We start from the raw sequence: 26,157 nt of genomic DNA, 5'->3' as shown, positions 1-26,157 counted from the left end.
CGTCTTCCACTTCTGCACCCTGGTCCTCCTCCTGACTTTCTGGCAATTGTGTCTCATCATCGTCCACCTCTTGTGACACTTTCCCACCGTTGCCTTCGTGTGACCGTGGCTGCTCAAATATTTGGGCATCGCTACACGCGATCTCCTCTTGCCCCGCTTCAAGTGGACCTTGCAAGAGGCCCGGATCTATAAATGGAAAAGTGAACAGCTCTTCAGAGTGTCCAAGTGTGGGATCAGTTGTCTCTTGGTACTTGGCATGGTGAGAGGAAGGAGTATAAGGGTGAGGAATATGCGGTCCAGACTCACGGCTACTGAGACTTGACCGTGTGGGAGACAGAGTGGTGGTGGTGGTGGCTAAGTGACTGGAAGCATTATACGCTATCCAACCAACATCCTTTTGACACTGCTCTGGGTTCAATAGTGGTGTGCTGCGGTCCCCTATAAATTGGGACCGGAAGGTCAGGGGAGAAGATGTGGGTGTTTGTTGTGGCTCAATTTCGGCTTGCCCACGGCCTTGTCCTCGGCCTCTGCATGCACCATTACCATTACGTCCAGTTCCCCGTCCCTTGCCACGTGCCTTGCCCATTTTAAATGGAGGACATTATCTTCCACGCTCACTACAAATGACTGAGTTTGGAGCGAATTTATATGTGATCCGTGTCAGGGCCGGCCCGAACGTATAGGCGAACTAGGCGGCTGCCTAGGGCGCCGACCCTAAGGGGGCGCCAGAGAAAAAATAGAAAAAATGTAAAAAAAATCTTTTCAAAACGCAAAAAGTTTTAGGGATGGAAAGAAAATTGTACATAAATTTTTTTACCATAAATTTAAAAGAAAAACCATTGAGCTTCAATTTACGCACGGAAAGGAGGCGCTAAACTACGGACGTGAGTCGTTTGCATCGTCTGCTGACAGGTGTTTGATCCCGCGCGTTTATTTTGCTCCTAAGTTTTCAAATGTTGGCAAAGCAAAGCAAACAACCAAAAATGCACACACTACACTAAGGGGGCGCCTGAGAGAAAAAAATACGTATACTTAAAAGGTAGGTGTACCATATGGCCTATTTATACGTAGTTTGGACTTTAGGTACTAGGTACTAGTTGGCGATTATATTGATAGATGTCATCAGCAGTCGATGCGGCTAGTGGGAGGAGTCAGTTTTGATGCATTGGCGTAGACTGCCTGGACTGCCAGTCAGGCCAGCTAAGGCAAGGGAGATAATATCTACTTTTTTTGCATATCGGCGCGCGCGATTATAATACTTTTGAGGTATGTCTCTACTGTTTGCATGCTTTATCATGTGAGCCATTGCTGTTATTTTGTAGATTCATTAGATTCATTGTTCCATGAGGTTTCATGAATGCAAATAGAAAATAGGAGGTTTTTAGTAAATTTTTGGCCTAGGTTCTAAAGTGTTAGGCGCTGCGAGGTAGGTATATTGTTTTGATTTTCAAAAATATTGGAAACATTGGAAATTGTTAAAGAAATTTGTGGTTTTTGTCTTAAAAGTAAAATCGTATTATATAATGTTCAGATAACAATTTTAATCGGCGCGTTAACTTTTAGGTAAATGCTGTGTGTTGTAACGAGTCATGGCTGATAAGAAGAAAAAACTTTCGGGGTTTCAGAACCCTAAAAGAAAAGCTGAGGAGGAGAAATCACTTTCAAAAATCAAAGGGTCATTTTTAAAATATCTAAGCAATAGAAATGAAGACGCGGAATTCCAAACGTTGGAACAACAGGCTTCTGTTGCCTCGGAAATATCGAATGTGGAAATAGAATTTGTTTCTCATGCTGAAAATAGTGAACTACAACCATCAATATCTGTTGGTAGATCTGATCAAAGTACCAGTACTGACATGGAGGCTGGTACATCTATAGAAATACTACGCAAAGACTATTCGGACGATCCCGCTACGTGGACCGTAATCAATGATGACTTACGCCTAGATGTAGTAAAACTCGGCCCCACACAAGTTAAAGATTTCTATTTTCCTTTGGACACTAATCGTAGAAAATTTTCTTGTGTTCACTATAAACGTCGTCTTGTCAATGGTGAAAGTCTTGAACGCAATTGGCTAACGTATTCTATTCAGAAAAATTCAGTTTTTTGTTTTTGCTGCACGTTGTTTCCAGACTCATCACTTCAACTAGGAATCATCAAACGCTCAGCCTTAGGTACTGATGGTGTAAATGACTGGAAAAACATATCTGCTATTTTAGCCAGCCACGAAAAAAGCAAAGATCACATTATTAGCTTTCAAAAATGGAAGGAACTCGAAAATAGACTTAAGATGAACAAGACCATTGACGAAGAACACTTACGTAAAATTGAAGAGCAAGAAAAATACTGGCATCAAATTTTATAAAGGTTGATAGCTATAGTGAGGGTACTAGGTACGCAAAACTTAGCGTTCCGTGGATCAAATGATGCATTGTTTGCATCTAAGAATGGGAACTTTTTGTGGAGTATTTGGCTATGTTCGATCCCGTCATGTGTGAGCACATTCGGAAAATCCGGGACAAAGAGATTCATGCACATTATTTGGGAAAAACAATACAGAATGAGATGATTCAACTGCTAAGTAATGGTATTCAGGAAAAGATTCTTGACAATGTCAAAACTGCAAAATACTTTTCTGTAGTGCTGGATTGTACTTCTGACGTGTCTCATGTTGAACAAATGACTATCATTGTTCGGTTTGTTTCCACATCAGAAGACAAAAAGTTTGAAATTAAAGAGCACTTCTTGGGATTCATTCCTGTTTCTGATACAGCTGGAGGTGGTTTGACAGCCGCTGTCTTGAACAAATTTGAAGAACTGTCGCTCTCTGTGGACAACTTACGAGGGCAAGGCTATGACAATGGGAGCAACATGAAGGGAAAAAACATTGGACTACAAAGACGAATTTTGGACATAAACCCACGTGCATTCGTTGTGCCTTGCAGCTCCCATTCTCTAAACGTAGTCGTCAACGATGCCGCTAAATGTTGTTTTGGAGCGACAACTTTTTTCCTGTTAGTTCAAAATCTCTACGTATTTTTCTCTTCGTCAACTCAGCGTTGGGAGGTACTCGTGCGTCATTTGCCATCTCTGACTCTAAAACCTCTAAACGAAACAAGGTGGGAAAGTAGAATTGATGCTCTGGCCCCCCTCCGCTACCAATTGAGCGAAGTCCATGATGCCCTAATGGACATAGCAGAAAATATTAGTCTCACAGGAAGCTCTGGAAATGTCTCCTGGCTAGAAGCTCAAGGTCTTGCTAAACAAGTTGGAACCTTTTCTTTTGTTACATCTGTTCTAGTATGGTTCAACATTTTGTACGAAATCAATTTGACAAGTAAGTTACTTCAGTCACAAGAATTCGATTTAGCTGCTGCTTCTCAACACCGTGACAAAACAAAGAAATATCTGCAATCATTAAGAAGCGATGAAGAATTTGAGAAGCTGTTAGTTGATGCGAGGGAAATCGCAGAAGAGCTTGGCATACCAGCTAATTTTGAGTCAAGTTCTGCGCCAAAACGTTTAAAGAAAAAAACCAGACAGTTCTCTTATGAAGGGAAAGATGAGCCCATAAGAGATGAGAAACAGAGTTTCAAAATTAACTTTTACTTTTCGATCTTAGATACTGCTATAAATTCAGTTGATGAGCGGTTCACTCAGCTGAAAGAAATGGAATTGAAATTTGGATTTTTGTACCACATCCGTTCACTTGAGGGAAAACCAAGCAAATTTGTTCTGGATAAGTGTAAAGCTCTGGAAAAGTCTCTTACACACAACGAAGTAAAAGACATCGATGCCATAGAGCTATGTGGTGAACTGCAGGCAATGTCAAGACGTGCTCCAGAAGATTCATCACCAAAAGACGTTCTTGAACTTTTGCTTAAATCTGACTTGAAAGAAAGTGTCCCCAACCTGGTAGTGGCTCTAAGAATTCTTTTGACTCTGCCTGTGTCCGTGGCCTCAGGAGAGAGAAGCTTATCAAAACTAAAGCTAATTAAAACATATTTAAGGGCAAATATGACGCAAGAGAGGTTGGTTGGGTTGGCAAAAATTTCGATAGAATCTGAAGTTGCTAAACAAATTAATCTCGGTGACTTAGTGTCATCCTTTTCAAAAAAAAGGCAAGGAAACAACAATTTTAATTACCTATGGTCGGTTTTGTTTTGTGTTATTGATTATTTTGTATATATTTGTCCTATACAACTTCTCAGAAGATTAAAGAGTTAGGAGAGAGTTAATTAATCATTGTTGTTGTGGTTTATTTTGCTCCTAAATTTATATCCCAAGTTTTCATCTACTGCCAAGAATAGTAGGGGCGCAACAAAATAGTTTCGCCTAGGGCGCCGTAATCTCTCGGGCCGGCCCTGATCCGTGTGATGGAGAAAACTGAGTTTTAAATACCTGGCCTGTAGGTAAGTAGTTTGAACAGCAATCTGGTGTCAATTGCTTCACTGACACACTGAAAAAAAATTTTAATGGAGGCCAGAAATGGCAGTATTTTTTGAAAACGTATATGTGAGCCATGAGACGCAGAAAACACAGTTTTAAATATCTGGCCTGTAGGTAACTATTTTGAACAGCAATCTGGTGTGAATTGCTTCACTGACACACTGAAATTTTTTTTTAATGGAGGCCAGAAATGGCAGTATTTTCTGAAAACGTATATATGTAATCCGTGTGACAGAGAAAACACAGTTTTGAATACCTGGCCTGTAGGTAACTGTTTTGAACAGCAAACCAGTGTCAAAAACTTTGCTGACACACTGAAAAAAAAATTTAATGGAGGCCAGAAATGGCAGTATTTTCTGAAAACGTATATGTGATCCGTGTGACGGAGAAAACACAGTTTTACATAGCTGGATTTTTAGCGCTGTAATATAGAAAGGACCTGGCTGTATTCTGCAGTGCCAACAAGCAAATGGCGCAGAAAAACCGTGTTCTCTGGATTGCTTTTTAGGCAAATAATGAGGATTAATATGCAAAAAAAATTATTTCTGGCCCCTGAGACCTGGGCCTATTTCTAGAAATATAACAGCAGCAGCCGACAGAACTGGACTGGAGTGCTATGTGCACTGCAGTATGCTATATACACTGCCTGCCTATATACACTGCCTGCCTGATATCTCTGCAGATGGATTAGTTAGTCCTCAAAAGGACTGTTTGTTAAGATGGATATGTGTAATGTACGGTTTTTCTCCCTACACTACCTAATACACAAGCAAATCTCTCCCTGACACAGCAGCAGCTCTCCCTACACTGTCTGATCCGGAGTGACTGTGATGAGTATGGCGGCGCCAGGTCTGATATAGACCTGATGACGCTGTGCGGCCAGCCAATCACTGTAATGCCCACAACCAACATGGCTACGGCATTACAGTGCATGGCAGGCAATCCCTGCATGTTCATTGGCTCTCTAAAGAGCGCCAAACATGCAGGAAGGGGACCCGAGTTCCCGTCCGAGCAACCCGGAAATACTCGCCGAGCTTGTCGAGCACCATGATGCTCGGGCGAGTACCGAGTAGTGGCGAGCACGTTCGCTCATCACTAATCTTTATGTTTGAAGCCAGAAATGTGGCAAAAGGTAGAAAAGTTCAAGGGGGCCAAATACTTTCACAATGCACTGTATATTTGTGTGTGTATATGTGTACATAGATATTCGTGTTTATGTATATATAGTATAATATAATATATGCTGTAATGTCACTAACGGTTGCATAGTCAATGGGAGGTATGTATCACAGAGATGGCTGTCCTCTGTGATGTAACCCAGAGTGTTGCTCTAGTGCATGTAAGAATTAAGAGGACTGGTTGGTGCACCCGGAACCGGGTTGCGGGTAGTTTGGAGAGTTGGGCAACTCCAGCTACCCACATACCTCACCTCTGGGTGTGGTTAACAACCTATAAAATGGAGGCCGTTTGTTTGGCACATGGTCTGTGTATTTGGAGGGAGTAGGCCTCCTGTGTGTTGTTGTCTCCAGACCGAGCCAGGATACTGGACGCTACCCAGCCTGTGTGCCCACAGGACTGGTTAAGCAGAGACTTGCTTAAAGGACAATTTAATTTGTTTGCCTGAACTAAAGGCGGGTTGTTTCCTTTTTGCTTTTTGGTTTATGAAGTAATAAACCGACATGGAGTTTTAAAGGAACATGCCTCCTCTTTGCCTCCCGTCACACCCAAGTGAGTAAAAACCCTACAATACACACACAGTAGTTGTCCAAGATTTGGATGAAAGTCTGCAATCGCTCTATATGACTGGGTATCTGAAGCCTCACATCATACGCTGTCAGGGTTCTCCAATGCTGGTGGCAAGAGCAGCTAGTCACGCGACTGCAAGTATACGATTTGCATATATGTGGTCACATGCCAATTAGATGTACGCTTCCTCACTCAGTTCACTTGTATTGCTCGAGGGTAAGCACGTCTAGTCGGAATATGGCTGGAAGCATGAAAATCGCATACTTGCAGTAACATGGCAGCCCGCTCTTGCTGCTGGCACTGAAGAATCCTGACAGTGTGTGCTATGAGAATACAAAAGTCATATAGAGTGATTGCAGACTTTCATCCCAAACCTGGACAACCCTTTTAAGCTAGCTGTAGGAAGTAGCTTAGTGCTTAGTGATGTCCGGGGTGAGATTTACTCTTTCTGAGAGCCTTGTCATTTGCTCTGCTGTGCACTTTTCAGCCTGTCAAGTCCTCACTTAAAACAAACCTGTCAGCAGGATTGTGCTCAGTAAACTACATACACTGTCAGGAGGGCGCCATTACATTGATTAAAATGATACCTGGGTTGATGAACTCTGTCCTGTGGCTCTTTTTTAATCTTTATTTTCAGTTTTCAGTTAATTATATTCTCGCTTCCGGGGCGGCCTGTGGGGGGGCACTCTATCTGGTGCTCTGCTTACATATTCATCTGTATGCACATATGACTGGTCACTGATCCTTCACTGACCTGCCTCTTATTTCTTATAATGTATATACTATGTGGGGTTAGGAAAAGAAAATTTACATCCAGCAAAATGGCGCCGGCGCCTATGGATGCGCAGTAGCAGCTATTACTTGTTGATAGATGCTACTGAACACGTGCGGTGGCCATTTTTGCTGGCGCTAAAAAAAAAATTTTGCTCCAACAAAATGCGCGCGGTGTGTGCGCAGTAGCATCTATCAGCAGGCATTAGATGGCACTGCGCATGCGCGGGTGCCATTTTGCTGGAGCAAAGATTTTTTTAGCTCCAGCAAAATGCCCACAGCGTGTGCACAGTAGCATCTATCGGCAGGCATTAGATGCTACTGCGCGGGTGCCATTTTGTTGAGGCAAAGAATTTTTTAGCTCCAGCAAAATGGCCATGGCGCGTGCACAATAGCATCTATCGGCAGGCGTTAGATGCTGCTGCGCATGTGCGGGCACCATTTTGTTGTAGCAGAGAATTTTTTTAGCTCCAGCAAAATGCCTGCAGCGTGTGCGCAATAGCATCTATTCGCAGGCATTAAATGCTACTGCGTGGGCGCCATTTTGTTGGAGCAAAGAATTTTTTTAGCTTCATCAAAATGGCCACAACACATGCACAGTAGCATCTATTGGCAAGCAATAGCTGCTACTGCGCATGCGCAGGGGCCGGCACCATTTTGCTGGATGTAAATTATTTTTTTCCTAACCCCACAATAGTATATACGTTATGGAAAATAGGAGGCAGGTTACTGAAGGATCAGTGACCTGTCATAAGCGAATACAGATGAATATGTAAGACCCGCCCACAGGCTGCCCCGAAGCACCAGAATCTCATTAACTAAAAACTGCAATCAAAGATTACACAAGAACTACATGACGGATTTAATCAACCCAGGTATCATTTTAATCAATGTAACGGTGCCAACCTGAAAGTGTATGTAGTTTACTTAGCAAAATCCTGCTGACAGGTGCGTTTTAAGTTGATCCTCCACTAGGAGTGCATGACCTACAGTACAGATAAATGTGTGTAAAGCACTTATTTATACAACTTACTAATGAGCTTCCATTGTGACAGGTGTCCTAATGTTCAGCTAGAATTGCCTCTGGTCCCAGGTTCAGGAGTTCCACCTCAGGCCCTGTGTTGACCGACACCTGACAGTTGCTCAGTGTGAAGGAGGCTTCCCTGACTCATTATTTGTTCTCAGCCCTCCTCCCCATAAACCTGTAAATAGTTGGCACAATTCCATTCATGACCCATATCCCTTGCCTTAACACCTGCACATGATAGAAACTCATTTTACACAGCAATTTCACGCACAGAGTACAAAGTGGTGCTGTGGTAAACAGGAAGAGAGTCAGTGAGTTGAGTCTTACCACTGCAGCCAGGCCGGCTCCCTCTCTGTCCCCAAAGCGCTTTCCACTAGACAGGCTCTAATGATAATCAGGCTCAGGCTGCTCAGCTCCTCTCTGGTGTGCATGCAGTGTAGTGATCTAGAGAGGCACATCTATGATAGGGCAACCAACACCGGGCCCCTGAACCCTCGGGCCCCATAGCAGTCGTATGGTCTGCTGCTATGGGCGACATGTCACTAATGTGGGACCATTATAATGTATGGAAGGCAATGCAGGGCCAATTATACTTTATGGAGGACTAAGTGGGGCCCATTATACTGTGTGCAGGACATCACAGTTGGGGAATCATACTGTGATGGGGTGGTCACCCTGCTTTTCTGTGTGGGGGTTGGGGTGTACAGTAGGGTCATCATACCGTGCATGTGGAGTGTTCTGTGCTTGAATTCACTGTGGGTATTTTACTGTATTTGCTGGCACTTTTATTAGCATTATACTTTGCTATCTGTATTATTCAAGGTTTTTATCCTTTGATATTACATATTTAAATTAGGCAATTGGGCCATATGCTTTTAATGCTGTTACATAACATATTATATTGTTCCAATATGCTCCATTTGTGATTATGTGTTTATTTTATTCTAAGATCTATTAATTAAAATGCACTTTGTTTGTAGGACAACCCTTAAAGTTTGTTATATTATATTTCATGATAAGGAAAAACTTCCTCAATTGTAGACTTCTTTCCAATAAATATCAACGTTGGCCCACGACTTTGACCAGGTTTTTAATTTTGGCGTTCTGTGTATTTGAGTTTCACATCCCTGGTCTACAGTGTCATGGTTATTTTTTACTCCTATTCCATAAGAATCTGTGACAAACAATAAGTAGCAAGCTTCATTACATAGATGTAAGTGCTTACAGAGAAGAACATGATGCCTTACTGAAGCAGTATAGAGTATTAGAGTGCCAACAGAGTCATAATAGGGATCCTTAAACCCATAAAGGCAATGTGTTATCAGAAAATGAACTGTTGTTTAAACCAGGTTTTTATGCTAAATGGGGTTTTATCTAAATGTTTTATAATGTCCTTTTTTTAGTTTTCCATATCAATATTTATGCTGATAAATCTGAAATCTTGCAATATTAGCACTGGTCACTATACTTAATGCTAAACTAATATTTAATATTCTGTACAGATGACTTTTCAACAGTCTCATCATCATCACAGCAGGGATGTACCGCCCATAGCAGCAGACCACATGGCTATAGGGATGTAAGAAGGCTCCTTAATCCACCATTAAGCCTGTGCCTGTAAGTCTTAGATTCTGTGCACTGCATCACGTCTACAGTGTGGAGCCTCAATACTCACACTGCACAGGACAGAGCAGTATGTTGAGGGAACAGGGTGATGTGAATAGTGTTGTCACGCTCCTGGGTTCAAACCCTTAAGCTTGTGTTTTGTGGTCGGCTTCTCTTTCTACCCAGCCACAACAGACACACCTTTTCTCTGGAAGTTTAAGATCATCTATTCTGGCTGCAGTGTGTTTAGCATAACACAGGTGTTATCATTTGTCTGCCCTATCACCTTTCGGGAGCAGCTTTATATTCATACTGAGTGGGAGGCTGTGGGACCATCATACTGAGTGGGAAGCTGGCATTGGGGGTCATCATACTGAGGTACTATCTGAGCCATGATACTGGATGATGGGCTGTGGGGGTATCACACTGAGGAGGGTGATCATACTAAGTGGGTGCTGTGGGAGCATCATAATGAGGGGCTGTGGAACCATCATACTAAGGGGCCATTATACTGTGTGGGGATATTATGCTGAGTACAATGTGCGTGGGGGCATTTTTGATATGATCAAACTCTATAATGTCCATGCAAGGGGTTTCATTGGTGAAAACTTTAAGAGGCTTCAAGAGGGGCATAATTACTGTGTAAGTGCTGCAATACATGTCTCTCTGCCTGTTTATAAAGTTGGGAAATATAATAGGCAATGTCACAGCTCACTTGCTGTGCCTCTCTTCACAATGACCTATGACCAGATCAGAGCATGCTTAGAAAGCTCTCCTGCAGAAATTAGTGATTCAGAGCTAGTCTGTTGCTGTCTATGTCTGTGTGACTTCTGATTAAATGAGCTGTAAAGAACAGAAAGTATGAGTCTAATAGGCTGTTACAGTTACAGTTGGCAAAAGTTCTGTTTAGTAATCTCATTGACTGACATATTTTTTTACATAGCGGTATCTCTCAATCTGTCAGCTCTATAAAGTAGTGTTTCTCAATGTTTATAAACCAAGTAAGCAAACCCACCACCCCACCCCAATCAAATAAATTATACCAAATTACCATCTAAGGCTCTGATCATGCACGATCATGAACTGTGCTGCCTCTGTTTAAAGGATAGCTTGTACCCCTAGAGACATGTCATATATGCTTTGGGGTACATTTATTACAGGTTGAGAACCAAGGCTGTAGCAATTAATGTTTTGAACATTATGATATTATGACAAAGTTGCTATGAATAACATGCAGATAACTCTTATATATATATATATTTTTTTTTTTTCTCTACAGATAGTGAATCTTACAGTCATAAATTGGCTTATTGACTTCTTAAAGGCAAGTTAGACATTTGGGAGTAAATAGAAGAACACTTGGATTACTTTAAATAATAACACGAGTATGCTGTAGCTTTCCTTCTGTTATAAGCTGATAAAGAGACCCTGAGTCTGGTTTTACACATCTGATATCCATGTGCCTATCTCAATATCTGGATTGGCTGAGGGTGTCCTGCTCCAAACTCAACAGCCTCTTTTATGTCTATGAAGTAGTCCATCGGCCTCGTCAATAATCTATGGTCATTAGGTGGGAACCCTGAGAACTGCCTCTTCCCTGATGGCATACATGGCTCTTCTTTTGATTAGCCGGCTGACAATTGCATTGTGCAAGGCGAGCTAATCAAAAGAAGAGCCAAGGATGTCATCAGGTAAGAGGCTGTTCCCAGTGCACCTGGCCGGAGGGTAAAGATTACTGACATGGCTGAGAGACATTGTCCTAGGAATCAATTTGCACCAACTCTACTATGAAGCAGTTAGAAGATCGGTTGCCGGTCTGGCTATCACGTTCCGTACACAGACTGTGAATGTCAGATGTATGAAACTGACCTATAATGGTAAGTAAGGAGAAATGGATTTACTCATTTTTTTGCAAATTTTAAAATAAAATAATCAAATGGTATGACAATATATATTAAATGCACATACCTGTTTCAACTGGGATATACATTTTCTGAGTCACATTTATTGAATTGGAATATTGTTGTTTCACAGCAAATTCAAAATTGTAAAGAGATGCTGGGAGCAGATGGTTCACTTCATAAAACTTATCTTCTAGCAGCAAAATGTTACCAAAGTTGTTGGCATTGGAAACAAAAATATTTCCACTAATCTTGCTCCAGTTGAATGATACTGAAGTAGTAGTCACAACAATGCCTATATCTTGTAACTGGATTGGGTCTTTGTAGAAAAAAAGAAGAGTTGGTATAAAGTTTGTACATCCATAATGAACCAGTATTTCAAGAAATTATTTAAGAGCATATGTATTCAGCCACACATGTTGTTGTCAGCTTGGTTTAACCCCTTAATGCTTTAAACGGGACCTGTCACTGGATTTTTTTAATTTAAACTAAGTATGTCCCCCAATGCCTCCAATTGCCTCTGTTTCACTGATCCTCGAACAGATTTTTTTGTTTGTTTTTCTATGCCACTCCATTCCAAAGTTATGATCCCTGGCAATAAAAAGCACCCAATATGCTAATTTTCCAAATGGATGTAAACCACAGAACTTCTCTTTGGGCATTTTCTTTTTCCCCTCTGTGATGCTTGCCAGTCAAAAAACAGCCGCGTCATAGAGGGGAAAAAGCAAAGACCGACAGAGAAGGTCACAGCTGCAGCCTGGCTCAGCTCAGTGTGTTCTCGTGAGAACGTCACAGTCACTAGCTACTGAATCACGGAAGCACAGGAGAGCAGCAGTGAAAAAAGTAACACAATACATCATCTACAAATAAACCCCAGTAGTGCAAGAAAATCTCCAAATCACATCATCTTTATTAATTTAAAAATGTATAAATAACATAAGTGCTCAAAACATGTATAAATAAGAGAAAAGGGCTAAAAATCATGGGTGTGCAATAAACTGCAATATTGATAGTATCTCAAATAAGTAAAAAGTTATCAAGGAAAAGGTGACATTTTAAAAACATTTGCTTAAGTACCACCCTGGAACAAAAAAAACAAAACAAATAATTCATAATGAAACAAGTTCTCAAAACAAGGTTCTAGATATAGTAAAGGCAATAAATAACTTACATTATTGATAAAATACGCTGACACTGGCAGGGCATTTTGTTCATAATGTAAATTATTTATTGGCTTTAGTCAAATCGTAGGGCCGTGACCTTCTTTGCGGATGTTTGCGTCTTCCACTCTATGATGCAACAGTGTTTTGATTTGGTCAGCGTCATAGAGAAGAAAAAGCAAACACCCACAAAGAAGTTCTGCATTATACGCCCAGTTGGTTGAAGGGAATATTTGCATATTAGAGCACTATTTATTACTAAAGGGAATAGCTTTGCAACAGAAGGGCACAAAAGAAAAGAAAAACTGTTCCAGAATTAATGGAGCAGCACCAATTGGAGGAGGTACTTAGTTTATATTAAAAAATATCCAGTGAAAGGTTCACACAACTGTATACAAAATTATTCAGAGTTTCATTCAGAAAAGTGGAATGATTTTTTCTACCTTGTCATCCGTGTGCAATCTGCTTTTTACAGCAGCTGCTATTAATCATTTACAGCAGCAGCTATTAATCATTTTTAGGACCATTTAGAGTTTCCTATGTTACAGTATTACAATGTATCTGTAAAAATCAGATGCTATACTGAGCATCCGATTTTTTTCTTGCAACCATAAACTTGAATGGTTGAATGGTCTAATCCAATTTCTGGAGGAAAAACGGTGCTTGCTGCAATGTTTTTTTTCACACACAGATTCAGTCAGTGGAAAAAATCTTCATCTGCACTGCTCCTTTGAACAATATTGGTCTGAGTGTGATCAATTTTTTTAATGTATAGCACTTGGACAAAAAATATGGTCATGTGAATGAGACCTAAGGAACAGTTTATCTGGGGGTTCAGCGACAAAGTAATTTTTCACTTTTATTGTCATACAATATGGCAAAGTTTCTGCTCTCATTTTAGGAATCTATTGGGTTCTATCTCTATATCTTGTTTTGTCATATTTTTTTTTTGCAAAAATAAAACATGGCCCGAAAAAAAAAGTAAAATCTGATACTGTGGTTCCCCACTGAAGTAGTTGATCGAAAACCTGTAGTAAAATATATAGATTGACTTTTTGCCATTGCATTGCTAGTAGATGCATACAGTTAAAGTTTATTAATGCCATTATTGAAGCTATTTCCTACTGAAAACTGTTGTGAGAAGCGGCACGAGGATTAAAATCTGCAGACTCACAGCAGTGCAAACTGCATATTCACAGCACATCCCCAGACCCTACCTCAGATTTCTAGGCCCAGATTTCAGAGCATATATTTACTCTGTTAACATACCCACAAGCTTTCTGCACATTTGCTTCAGCTTTTTGGAAGGTTTTGTTCTACTTTTGCTGCAATGTTATTTTACATAAAAACAATTCAGACTAAAATTTTTCTAAAACTTCATCTTTGAAAAAAAACATGATTGAAGTAAAACTGCGTGTAGTTAGGTGCAGATTTTGACACAGATTTTTACAGTCCAACAAGGAAACGTTATTACTATAAGGCCTCATTCAGATGTTCATATTTCCTGTATGTGTTCTTGCTGTTTTTTCATGGATAGAACATGTACACATTATACTCTATGGGCATGATCATGTGTCTGTACTTTTCTGCAAACAAAAAAAAATTAGACGTGTCCATCTTTCATCTGATTTGTGGATCAAATTCACCCCCTTAAGAAAATGGGTTCCTTAGTACTAGGATGGCATTTGTGTGTCATCCATTTTTTGCCTCTTTTTTTACTGTTTAATAGGTAGAAAAAGCTTGAAAAAAAAATATTTTTGCTTCTAAGAAAAATGGATGATTTGCTAATGGTTAAAACACTCCATTTTTGCCGTATGCAAAAAAAAACACTTCTGATCTAGGCCTAAATTGTATATAATCTAAAAGAAATGGTTGCATTTTTTCTTTTCAACTTTTTTAAACATTTTTAAAAATCATCACAAAAAGGAAACAACTTAATACATATTTGTATACCTACTTGTTAAAAATGATCTAACACTTAGCATATTGCCATCTTTCATAGATTTTATGGTGACATTATAAGCATCCTCTTCCTTTAGGTTATTTAATGATATGAATGGACTGTAAGCTTGATGGAAAACCAATGAATTCAACACATTCTATGGAGATATAATGTCATTTTACATGTCTATGCAACCGAGAAACACTTGTAATGAAAAGTACAATAATATTTAAACATTCAGTTTAATTACATTTTGGAAACATAATATGGGATCACACCCGCATGTTATATGTACAATAGGCACCTTAAAAATAGGCAAATTAAAAATGCTTAATTAAACATAAAATAGAAAATAACATTTTAAAATAGCATTAAAAAAACAAATAAATAAATAACATTTACATGCTTGTCACTGGGAGGATGTTTGGTTAACTTTCAACATTTTAATGAAGGTTTCCTACAGAGCAATTTTAGGGAAAACAAGAAGATATTCAATAGGAATGCGAACATAAGTAAGTACTTATACTTATCTTTCCTGATGGATCCGCTAAAGGCTTTTTCTAAAAGAACTGCATCAAATATTGCAGTGGCATTTTTATACAAATGCTATGTGAGTGTACATCCTGCGTACTCCAGAATACGACACAATTAGTGGTATTATAAAATTGTAGGTTTATTGTCAACGCGTTTGAGTCCACCGACTCCTTCTTCACGACAACCATACATAAATAGCTTATTTATGTATGGTTGTCCTGAAGAAGGAGTTGGTGGACTCAAACGCGTTGACAATAAACCTACAATTTTATGATACCACTAATTGTGTCGTATTCCGGAGAGTGCTGAAACACTTCCAATCCTGCTACTTAAATCTTCTGTTTCATGGAAGCTGCTGCATCTGGTTGTCAGGCTCTATATGTGTTGTGTCTCACAAAAGGTGAGCGGTTCTACCTTTACTTTATCAACCTTTTAACATGGATAAGACCCTATTGCACTCTTGCACCTCTTTACACTATAAAACCATCCTAATAGGGACTAACACAAGATGTCTGTATTCAAATCCTACCAATTCTCGTGGTTCCAGTATTTTTACTATTCCCCTCTACGTGACTTATAAGACTTCCTATGGCAACTTAGTGCCACAATGACTTGCCACTTTACCTCAGAGACAGAGACCCCTTGTCAAAGGTCTCTTATCCAGTCAACCAGTTCTTTGCACTGATGAGGGGCAAAGACCCTGAAACATGTGTCTGGAAATGGTGGTTCTAGTTGGGTTATATATCCTAACTAAAGATGAGTAAATCAATTCAATGTGAATCAAATTTGCATAGGATTTTAGAAAACTTTTTGGACCTGACAATTCAAAAATTTTGTGATTCGTACAAATCTCCAAAAATGCCTTCCGCTATTTTAAGCAATGCAGAAGATTGCATCAGCAAGAGGCAGCTCACATAACCTTGGATGGGACCAATGGGGCTTCCCAATAATACCCTGAAACTATCACATCAAAAAGTATAGCACAACCATCGCACAATATAACACATCACACAGTATAGCACAGGCTATCATAGTCTGTACAAAAGCTGAGGCAGGGAATGCAGCTTAAGAATGATTTTGTGATGAATCTGTTTAGTTAGAAAATATAAAAATAGAAAAGCCAAAAAACCCTCTTAATATACTGCACAGATAGTGTGTGACAAAACAGAAGTGAAGAAGTCACCATTCATTTATTCATAGCCTTATATGTGGAGGTCACTTTTTGACATTACTAAGGCTATGATTACATTAAAGAGCTTGAAAGAGGTTAGATACCATCCTAGTAGACCTCAGAGTGTAATATGTGTCTTTTTAGGGAAATTGGAGTATTTATTAATCACATTTTTCATTTAAATTACCGAAGCTGGCAAATTCAAATTTCAAAAGATTCGATCATCTCTAATCCTAAATCATGTGGCAAGGATATTTAAAGGGTTGATATTGACTTTTAGGATTCCAATAAATGTTACTCAAAACCTTGTTCTTCTTTTGCGAGGAAGCTATTCGTACCTCTACAGTTTTGGCACCATATATATAATATCTTATAATTATTTTGTATTAACTACATCAATGACTGCCATTGTTCTTCTGTTTCCAATTCTTAATTTCTCGCAGGTTATGACCTCTATTGAAATTACTGAAACTGTAAAAGAAATTGCATTGCTAGCTCCCAAAATGTTTCTAGGGTATGTTATGAGGTTGCTCTTGGTTCCATGTTGGTGCAATTTCTGTCTATTAATCTTAATGGAAATATATTTTTTCTATTGCTGACATTAACACACAAGTACAAGCTTTTACCTGAGGGTGTGTATTATTCAAGGTGTGATAAAACACAAGATAACTATCAGGATTCTTATTTTCTGGAAAACTATTCCACTCAATTTTAAGTTCAACATTTTCTGTGCCCTTTTCTCCACACTGCACATTCTGTACCACCTGAAAAATATGGTGTTAAGAACATTTGTAAAGCAATCACATAAACCTCTGCTATATCTTTTTCACATACAAATTATTTACATTATTTATGCCATTATTTATGCTATTATTATGACAATATTTATACATGGAGTCCACAAAAATGGCTTTATTAATTTATGGGGCTACATAGGGATAGCATTTTTAAATTACGGGGCTGCATAGGAGGCCATTATTAAATTATTGGGCCACATAGTAGGACATTATTAAATTATGGGGCCAAATTGGGGACTATTATTCATTTATGGGGCACATAAGGGTACATTATTTATTTATGGGGCACATAAGAGAATAATATTAATGCATGGGGGCCATATAGGGGGACATTATTAAAGTATGAGGCCACATACGTACTGTATGTATCATTACTATTTTATGGAGGCTACAGAGTGGAACATTATTAATAATATGGGGGCCATATAGGTAGACATTTTGTATTGTATGGAGGCCGCTTAGGGGGATAATATTGATGTATGGGGGCCACATAGGGGACGCTTTTACTGTACGGAGGTCATATAGGGAGACATTATCACTATAAAGAGTTCATAAAAAGGGATATGCAGCCACATAGGGGAACATTATTAATTTGTAGGAGCCACAAATGGGAATATTACTTCTATTATTTGCAATATTGGTCTTGGTGTAATGGAATTTGCTCAGCATAGTATTTGTTATTCGGTAGCTATATATACTATCAATAGAAAATGTATAACTGGTGGAGAAAGGATGAACTTGATGGACTTATGTATTTTTTCAACTTGTAGAACTATGTAACTACAGTATATGGCTGTACTATTTAGGAGTATTACTTAGATAATTATCTTCTTGCCCTGTCTTCTATCAGATTTATATACTGTATTTGTATTATTTTTTTTTAAGAGGGGGCTAACACAGACTCTATCAATGCTATTGGGGCCCACATATTTGAGCAACACGTTGGACAGGGTGGGAGGAGGCAGGTCCGAATGTTGCCTTGGGGTCCATAGGACTCTAGTTACTGTGTGAGAGGGAGATGTGTGGACATTGCTGCGGTATCAGCCTCCTGCCACAAGAGGTCTTTGTTGCCTTTGAAAGGGACTCTATGGTGAACTTAATGGTGTTTGAGTCAGAGAGAGCAAAGAGTGAGGAGAGGAGGCAGATGGTGGTGCTGCATCCAAAAAGCTCTGTGTGTGCAGCATGCTGGGAGCAGAACAGAACTTTGAGTGAAGGTGAAACTTTTTACCTGCGACTCTGGCCAAAGAGAAAAAATCACTTTGGGGGGACTACTACGGTTGGATGCAGAGTGGGATTCCCCTTTAGGCAGCTGAGTGACGTGAAGGGCCTTCTGCTAGTCTATCAGACTGAAACTGTGCTCCTGTGACAAGGTCAGGATCCTCTTCTCGGTATCTCAGCTAAGTGCCTGATCGGATGATCAGACAGCTTCTTCAGAGAACAGTTAATGACCGGTAAGTCCTGAGCTCAGAGCCCACCACAGGGATCCTGGTGGATGCGTGCATGCAAATAGCAGAAAGAGTTTGGCGCCAAACACAGGTTCTCAGTTAGAGACATTGTTTGCTGTTAGGTCTGGGTGAACCTTAGCTAGAGACTCCTCCCTGTTGTGAGCTTGTGTATAGATAGAATAGCAGTATTGTAAACGTAGAGAGTTGTTAAGTTTGTGAACTTTTGTGCTGTACCACTGCAGGGGTTGCCTTGTGCACCCATCTGATTACATCATTGCTCTGGGTAACACTCGGTTTCCACATTAGGCAGAACCACTGGTTAGGCAAATTATAGTTCGTCTGTTTAGTATATCCTTGTCCTGTCAGTTGTGCAGCGCAGTGGTCCTAGCCGTTCTAAGGTAGGTGTGTGTGAAGTTTATTTGTGTTCCTTTCTTGCATTGCAACCCAGTTTCTGTTCTTAGTTAAAAGGTGTTCCCCAACAAATTGTCTGCTAGTATCCTTTGTCCTTGGCCCGCTGTATTCTGAGAGAGAACTCCCCGGTACACGGTCTAGAACTGTATGCCACTGATTACAAAACAGATTGCAGTGAATTAACATTTTGAAGGTCAAGAGTGTTTTGAGCTCTCATAGCCAAAACATAGTTTTAATACAAAATAATAGCAAGACATATGTTCTGCATGCTATTGCTGAGAGCTGGGTAATTTAGTTAGGATGTCTGAGGACAGGATGTTTCATGAGTGCATTTACTTCATTTCTCTTTAGTCCTTACAGACATCTAATGCCAACTGTCCTTATGATCACTTTTATTGATCCAGTGGAACACTGTATAAAGTTTTATTAACTCTTTTTAATTAGTAAACATGTACTCTTGGGATGTTAAGTTGAACACTTAAAAATAAATTTATTTATCAACACTAGAAGAAAAGATTGTCTGGAGGTTCTGTAATAAAAATTGTTAAAAGCAGATCTGTCACCAGATTTCACAATATAAATTACACATATGATTAAATAAATCTTTTAGACTGCTTACTATGAAAATCCATGTCAGAATAGCTATATACTGATGAAATTAAAATGATTATTTATGAGCTAGGGCTCATAATTGTTAATTTTAATATTAAAGGGGTTGTCCCACGAATAAAGTACATTTTAATCAAAAGATTTTGGAATAATAATAAGTTCCACTATTAGATGTATTAAAAAAATGTTCCTGAGCTGAGATAATCTTACAAATGTGCCCCTGCTGTGTACTGTGTAATGGCTGTGTCTCACCATGCAGGAATGTAGTTTGAATATGCCGTAGCTCCTGTCTCCTGGTCGGGAAAGGGAGCAAAAGAGATAATACAGATAGGACAGGATGGGATCGCAGCTGCTGCTTTCTATGAGGTAAAACATTGTTTAAAAACAGGCAGGGAAATGTTTGCCTCAAAAAAAAGAATCAGCTGCGATCAGGGGCGTACATAGAAATATTGGGGCCCCACAGCAAAAGTCAGAATACCCCCCTCACCTCCTAAAACTGTGCAGCCAGAATATTTGCCCCACCTGTAATGTGCAAACTGTGCAGCCATAATATTTACCGCCCCTGTAATGTGCAAACTGTGCAGCCAGAAATAAGATTTACCCCCCTGTAATGTGCAAACTGTGCAACCACAATATTTACCCTTCTCCCCTTGTAATGTGCAAACTGTGCAGCCACAATTATACCCCCTCAGTCCTGTAATGTGCAACCTGTGCGGCCACAATATTTACCCCCTCCCTATGTAATGTGCAAACTGTGCAGCTGCAATTTTAATCCCCCTCCCCATGTAATATGCAAACTATGCAGCCACAATATTTACCCCCCTTCCCATGTAATGTGCAAACTGTGCAGCTGCAATTTTAATCCCCTTCCCCCATGTAGTATGCAAACTATGCAGTTACAATATTTACCCCCCTCTGCCCTGTAATGTGCAAATTGTGCAGCCACAATATTTAAGCCCCTCTCCATGTAAAGTGCAAAATGTGCAGCCACAATGTTTACCCCCTTCCCCATGTAATGTGTAAACTGTGCAACCACAATATTTACTGCCTTCCTCCCTTTGTAATGTGCAAACTGTGCAGCCACAATATTTAACTCCCTCCCCCATGTAATGTGCAAACTGTGCAGCCAGAAATAATATTTACCCCCTCATCCTCCATTGTAATGTGCAAACTGTACAGCCACAATATTCATACCCTTCCCCCTCTAATGTGCAAACTGCAGCCAGCCAGAAATAATATTTATCCCCCCTCTCCCAAATAGCTAGAACTGGCAAGGGGATGCATTAAAAAAATTAAGTTAAATTTATTACCACCACCGGGCCCGGCTTACCGTCTTGCATCTTCTGCCCACCCAGGCAGTGCTCACGTTCCTCACATGTGCTGCAAATGACATCTGGCTTCTGGGCCTTGAGTACATTTTAATCAAAAGATTTTGGAATAATAATAAGTTCCACTATTAGATGTATTAAAAAAAATGTTCCTGAGATAAGATAATCTTACAAATGTGCCCCTGCTGTGTACTGTGTAATGGCTGTGTCTCACCATGCAGGAATGTAGCTTGAATATGCTGTAGCTCCTGTCTCCTGGTCAGGAAAGGGAGCAAAAGAGATAATACAGATAGGACAGAATGGGTTCACAGCTGCTGCTTTCTATGAGGTAAAACATTGTTTAAAAACAGGCAGGGAAATGTTTACCTAAAAAAAAAGAATCAGCTGCGATCATGGGTGTACATAGAAATATTGGAGCCCCACAGCAAAAGCCTGAATGCCCCCCCCCCACCTCCTAAAACTGTGAAGTCAGAATATTTGCCCACCTGTAATGTGCAAACTGTGCGGCCATAATATTTATTCCCCTCCCCCCTGTAATGTGCAAACTGTGCAGCCAGAAATAAGATTTACCCCCCTGTAATGCGCAAACTGTGAAGCCACAATTTTTACCCCCTCCCCATGTAATGTGCAAACTGTGCAGCCACAATATTTACCACCCTCCCCCATGTAATGTGCAAACTGTGTAGCTGCAATTTTAATCCCCCTCCCCCATGTAATATGCAAACTGTGCAGCCGCAATGTTTACCCCCTCCCTCATGTAATATGAAAATTGTGCAGCCACAACATTTCCCCCCTCCCCAATGTAATGTGTAAACTGTGTAGCCACAATATTCATAGCCTTCCCCCCTCTAATGTACAAAATGTGGCTAGCCAGAAATAATATTTACCCCACCTCTCCCAAGTAGCTAAAAGTGGCAAGGGGATGCATTAAAAAAGGTTAAGTTAAATTTATTACCACCGCCGAGCCCAGCTCACCGTCTTGAGTCTTCTGCCCACACAGGCAGTGCTCACGTTCCTCACAGGTGCTGCAAATGATGTCTGGATTCTGGGCCCTGCATACAGCTGCTCGCTGTCTGGAAAGCTTTGTCAGCCAGGAGGTGTGGCGTGCTCATGCAAATCCGGCAGCCAGAGAGTTGAGCGTAAATGGCAGAGCAGGAAGAGTTAGGAGGAGCGAGGAGGTACACGGCGGCACTGACATTTTATTAAAGGAACACACACCATGCAGCTGCGGGACCGCACCGGGTCCCCACACCCGTCGGGCCCATAGCAGTGTTGTGGCCTGCCGCCATTGGCGGTATGCCAAGGGCTGCGATCCCATGCTGTAATGTCTGTATACTCTTCTTTGCTCCCTTTCCTGACTAGAAGCTGTGGTATGATCAGACCATGTTTCTGCATGGTCAGACACAGCCATTACACAGTACATAGCAGGGGCCTATTTATAAGATATCTCTGCACAGGAACATTTTTTTAACAAATCTAGTGGAACTTATTATTATCTCAAGATCTATTGATTTACATGTACTTTGTTTGTGGGACAAACCCTTTAAGCAGGAAAACTTTCAAAAAGGATTTTCAGTAGAATAAAATGATTCCTAAGATCCTGGTCTGGCCCCCAGGTTTTGTAGTCTGTGGCTGGTGGACTAGAGCCCTTGGAACCTCATCCTGCCTGCTGGAATCCCCAACAAAATCATGCCTGAGCCGACCCAGGGATTCCTACAGATCGGAAGAGGCTTGCAGCTTTGCTCAACTCTACTGTGCAGCCATTCTGCTGTGGATTTTCAAAGTAAGCACACCAGTCTCATCCAGGTATAAGAGATCTGTTTAACAATGTGTGCAGCTTATATTGTGAAACCTGGTTACTGATGCACTTTAAGGGGAATTTTATGTGCTGTATATCAGGGGTATAACTAGCGTCAAAAATCTAGGGCTCTGGGGCCACCTTATTATATATGGAGAGGGGCTGAGGGGCCATCAAATTATATATAGAGGGGTGAGAGGCCATCATATTATATATGAAGCGGCTGAGGGCGATCATACTATATGCAGAGGGGCTATGGGGCCATAGGGGGGCTACGGAGCAATCATATTATATATAGAGGGGCTGAAGGGCCATCATATTATACATAGAGGGGCTGAAGCTCCACCAACTCTGGCTTCATGGAGCCAGTAAAGAGTGGAGATAGATGAAAAGCAAGCAGTTGGGAAGGTGAACATAAATGTTTGGCCACATCATGACTCACCAAGCACCTGTACTTGGTTTGAACAGTCATTCAGTCCTGACAGAGTCCCTTTAAGGACATACTAGGGGTTGTAGGTTCATGCGAAACAATTGTATATAGTACTGTCTTGACATTACAATTGATGACTGTACTGAGCTTGAAAATGTATTCATCTCCCAATGTTGATTCTGGTGATGTATTCTTGCTCTGATGATGTTTCTTGTGATGCATTCCTGTTCTGATGGTTGTTTTGATGATGTATTTCTATACTGATGGTGGTTCTTTTGCTGTATTCCTGTACTGTTATTAGTTTTGTTCCTGTACTTTTTGTTAGGAGCATTAATTATAAAAATAAAATACTGTGATTTTCCAAAATCAATGTCTAATATAGTCACTGTCAGGATTCAGTTCTGCTTACCAGTTCCACCGGTCATCACGTGACCCAGTCATGTGATTTTCATACTTATGGTCACCTACCAGCTAGCTTCTCTTCCTGCTTCTCAATGAAGCAAGAGCTGTAGTTTTCTACTGAACATTGAGAGAATTAAGAAGAGCAGCTTGTTGGTACATAACTAAACATGCGAATTACATATGAGTGGTCACATGACAACTACTCAAACTGCTTAAGCTGTGTATAGTAGATGGCGATTAAACTGAATTTTTGCTATGGGGGCTGGAAAACCTAGATCTGCTTCTGAGTAACAGCTTGATGTATTTCAGTGGAAGGTGTAAGGTGATCTTAGTGGTGACTGGCATCTGCTATGATATGGTCACAGTATTGGGGTAATATCGATGTATTTATTTTATTTAGTAACCGTTAAATGTAATCTCGTCACTGTGTAGTGGAAGGTGTATGGTGATATTATTGATAACACTGCTCTTGTCTTTGTACAGTGTGTTTTTTATGTAGAGGCAATGGTCAAATTACAGTATAATATTACAGTATGTACTCACTATGTAGTGGGAAGGGTAGTGGACATTGTGTAGCGGTATTATCTTGGTCGTGTATAGTAGTAATTCTGGTAATATTGATCTGTGTATAGTGTGTAGTGTGTTTTAGCAGTGGTATATACAATAATTAAGATAATCATCTTTTAAGTAGTGGGAGGGGGATCGTATGGGTAAACATGTACTTTGGGGCTTGGGCCCCTGATCATTTAGGACCCTAGCAATGCCACTGCTGTATATGTTATAAATTCTGGAAGGCCCATACCGATCTCATGCCTTGGGCCATCAAATGCGAGGAAAACAGTGTCCTCTGACCCTTATTAGTCATTTTAAAGTGGTCATCTTCTACACCATATCAAAATACAGGTGGCAATTCTTGAATGCAGCTTTTTCCATTTAAGTCTAATAAAGTTACAGAAAGAGTAGAGCAACAAAAGATTTTCAAAATGTCCAAGTCTAATCATACCTGGAAAAGACTTTTAAGTAGAAGCAGACATAGAATGATGGCGTCCATTTTGAAAGCAATTATGATGCATCATTTGCTAGATGTCTTTGTATACCTATTGATCAGAAAAATCTTAGAAACATTTGATGTTAATGCTGTGGCAGAAATGTATACAGTTATTTATCCATGTAAGACAACTGCAAAACTCAGACCCCATTAAATTACTGGACCCTATGGTGAACCACTCTATTATTGCATTTATTATACTAATCTTTAAAATTAAGTACATCTATTTTGACCTTCGAGTCAGGGTCTACACAGAAATTATTGTGCTCACTTATTAGAACTCTGTGAGACTTTGCACCACTTTATCTGTATAGTGAAGTTCTGTTTCTTTGACCTGATAAATTATATATCTCTGGCCAAATGCAGAATTTATTTATTTAGATTTGTAGAGCAAGTTTTCAACTTCATGGAAGCTGTATAAATTTATACATGCAGTGAACATCCCTTAGTGCACAACTCCCAACTTTGAATGATAAGAAAGAGGGGCACAAACTGTAGCTCTTTTAGCGCACCACGGCAATTTTTATTTTACGCTAAGCTAGTACTCTAACCTCACTCAGACCATTAAATGTGTCATCACAGAAATATTGCTCCTATTAAAGTACATTAGTGTTGCAACACAAAGTGATACCACTTTCATGGACCCCACAGTGCCCCCTATACAGTATAATACACCCATAGTGCAGTACATTCCCATACACTACATTCACCCACATACAGTATGATGCTATCCACTGTACTCATCACACTCAGCAGAATACCTTAACACTTCATTCCTCTTACACAGACCCCATTCACATAGCCCCCTACACACAGTACGATAACCCACACATACACACTCAGTTCTGATACATTAACAAAGACACAGTTCTACTACATCAACAAACTCAACTCTGCTACATCAACACACACAAAACTATGCTACATCAAAACACACACATATTTACTATATAACCCACACAACTCTGCTACATCAACACACGCAGCTCTGCAATACCAGCACAACTCTACTACATCAATATACACACTCAGCTCTCCAAAATCAACACACACTACTTTGCTTCATTCAGACACACACAACTCTGCTACATTAAAACACACACTGTTGTCTACTCACATGACCTGAGATTGTCACATGGCCCAAAGGTCCTGACAGAATCTTCAGTCTTTACATAGACTGAACAGTGGAGGAATGACCTGTCAGCTCCCTGCTCCATAACTTTGATCAGGTGTATTTGTGTCCTGAAGACACAGATGCAGCTGAAGTCAATACGTACTCCTGACCTCCCATAGCATCTCCTCAATTTCAAGACAGTACAGCTGTATTCGGGACATTTGGGAGGTATGCCCTTGGGGTGGCTGTAGGTAGTTGATTTGACAGTGACATTGAAGCAATTAATGGCTGGACCCCCTTACTATACACTATACAGATACCTAAACAGTCATGCACCAAAAAAAACCTTTTAGCATTTTTCTGTAAAGTGAAGGATCTTTTATATACACTTCTCAACATTGAAATTGCAATACTGAGAAGGACAAGTCATGGAGTTATGGAAATTACAAGATCAATAGCCATGTTAAT

The 26,157-nt window shown here is 40.1% G+C and overlaps 1 protein-coding gene across 1 annotated transcript in view; it reads right to left on the bottom strand.

Moving 5' to 3' along the window:
* PTPRQ (protein tyrosine phosphatase receptor type Q) overlaps window positions 1–26,157 on the bottom strand; it is an 814,679-nt gene that overhangs the window by 776,364 nt on the left and 12,158 nt on the right. Inside the window, exons 2-5 of the mRNA XM_073651596.1 lie at window positions 24,531–24,624; window positions 16,934–17,071; window positions 14,618–14,759; window positions 11,568–11,819 (exon numbers count right to left, since the gene is read on the bottom strand). Of these exons, the coding sequence (XP_073507697.1) occupies window positions 11,568–11,819; window positions 14,618–14,759; window positions 16,934–17,071; window positions 24,531–24,578 (580 nt within the window). The 5' untranslated portion in view covers window positions 24,579–24,624. The remainder of the gene's footprint in view (window positions 1–11,567; window positions 11,820–14,617; window positions 14,760–16,933; window positions 17,072–24,530; window positions 24,625–26,157) is intronic.

This window comes from Phyllobates terribilis, unplaced genomic scaffold (assembly GCF_046119375.1).
Source record: "Phyllobates terribilis strain yellow unplaced genomic scaffold, ASM4611937v1 Scaffold_11__3_contigs__length_659146591, whole genome shotgun sequence".
Lineage (NCBI taxonomy): Eukaryota > Metazoa > Chordata > Amphibia > Anura > Dendrobatidae > Phyllobates > Phyllobates terribilis.
This window is presented reverse-complemented; position numbering and strand designations above follow the sequence as displayed.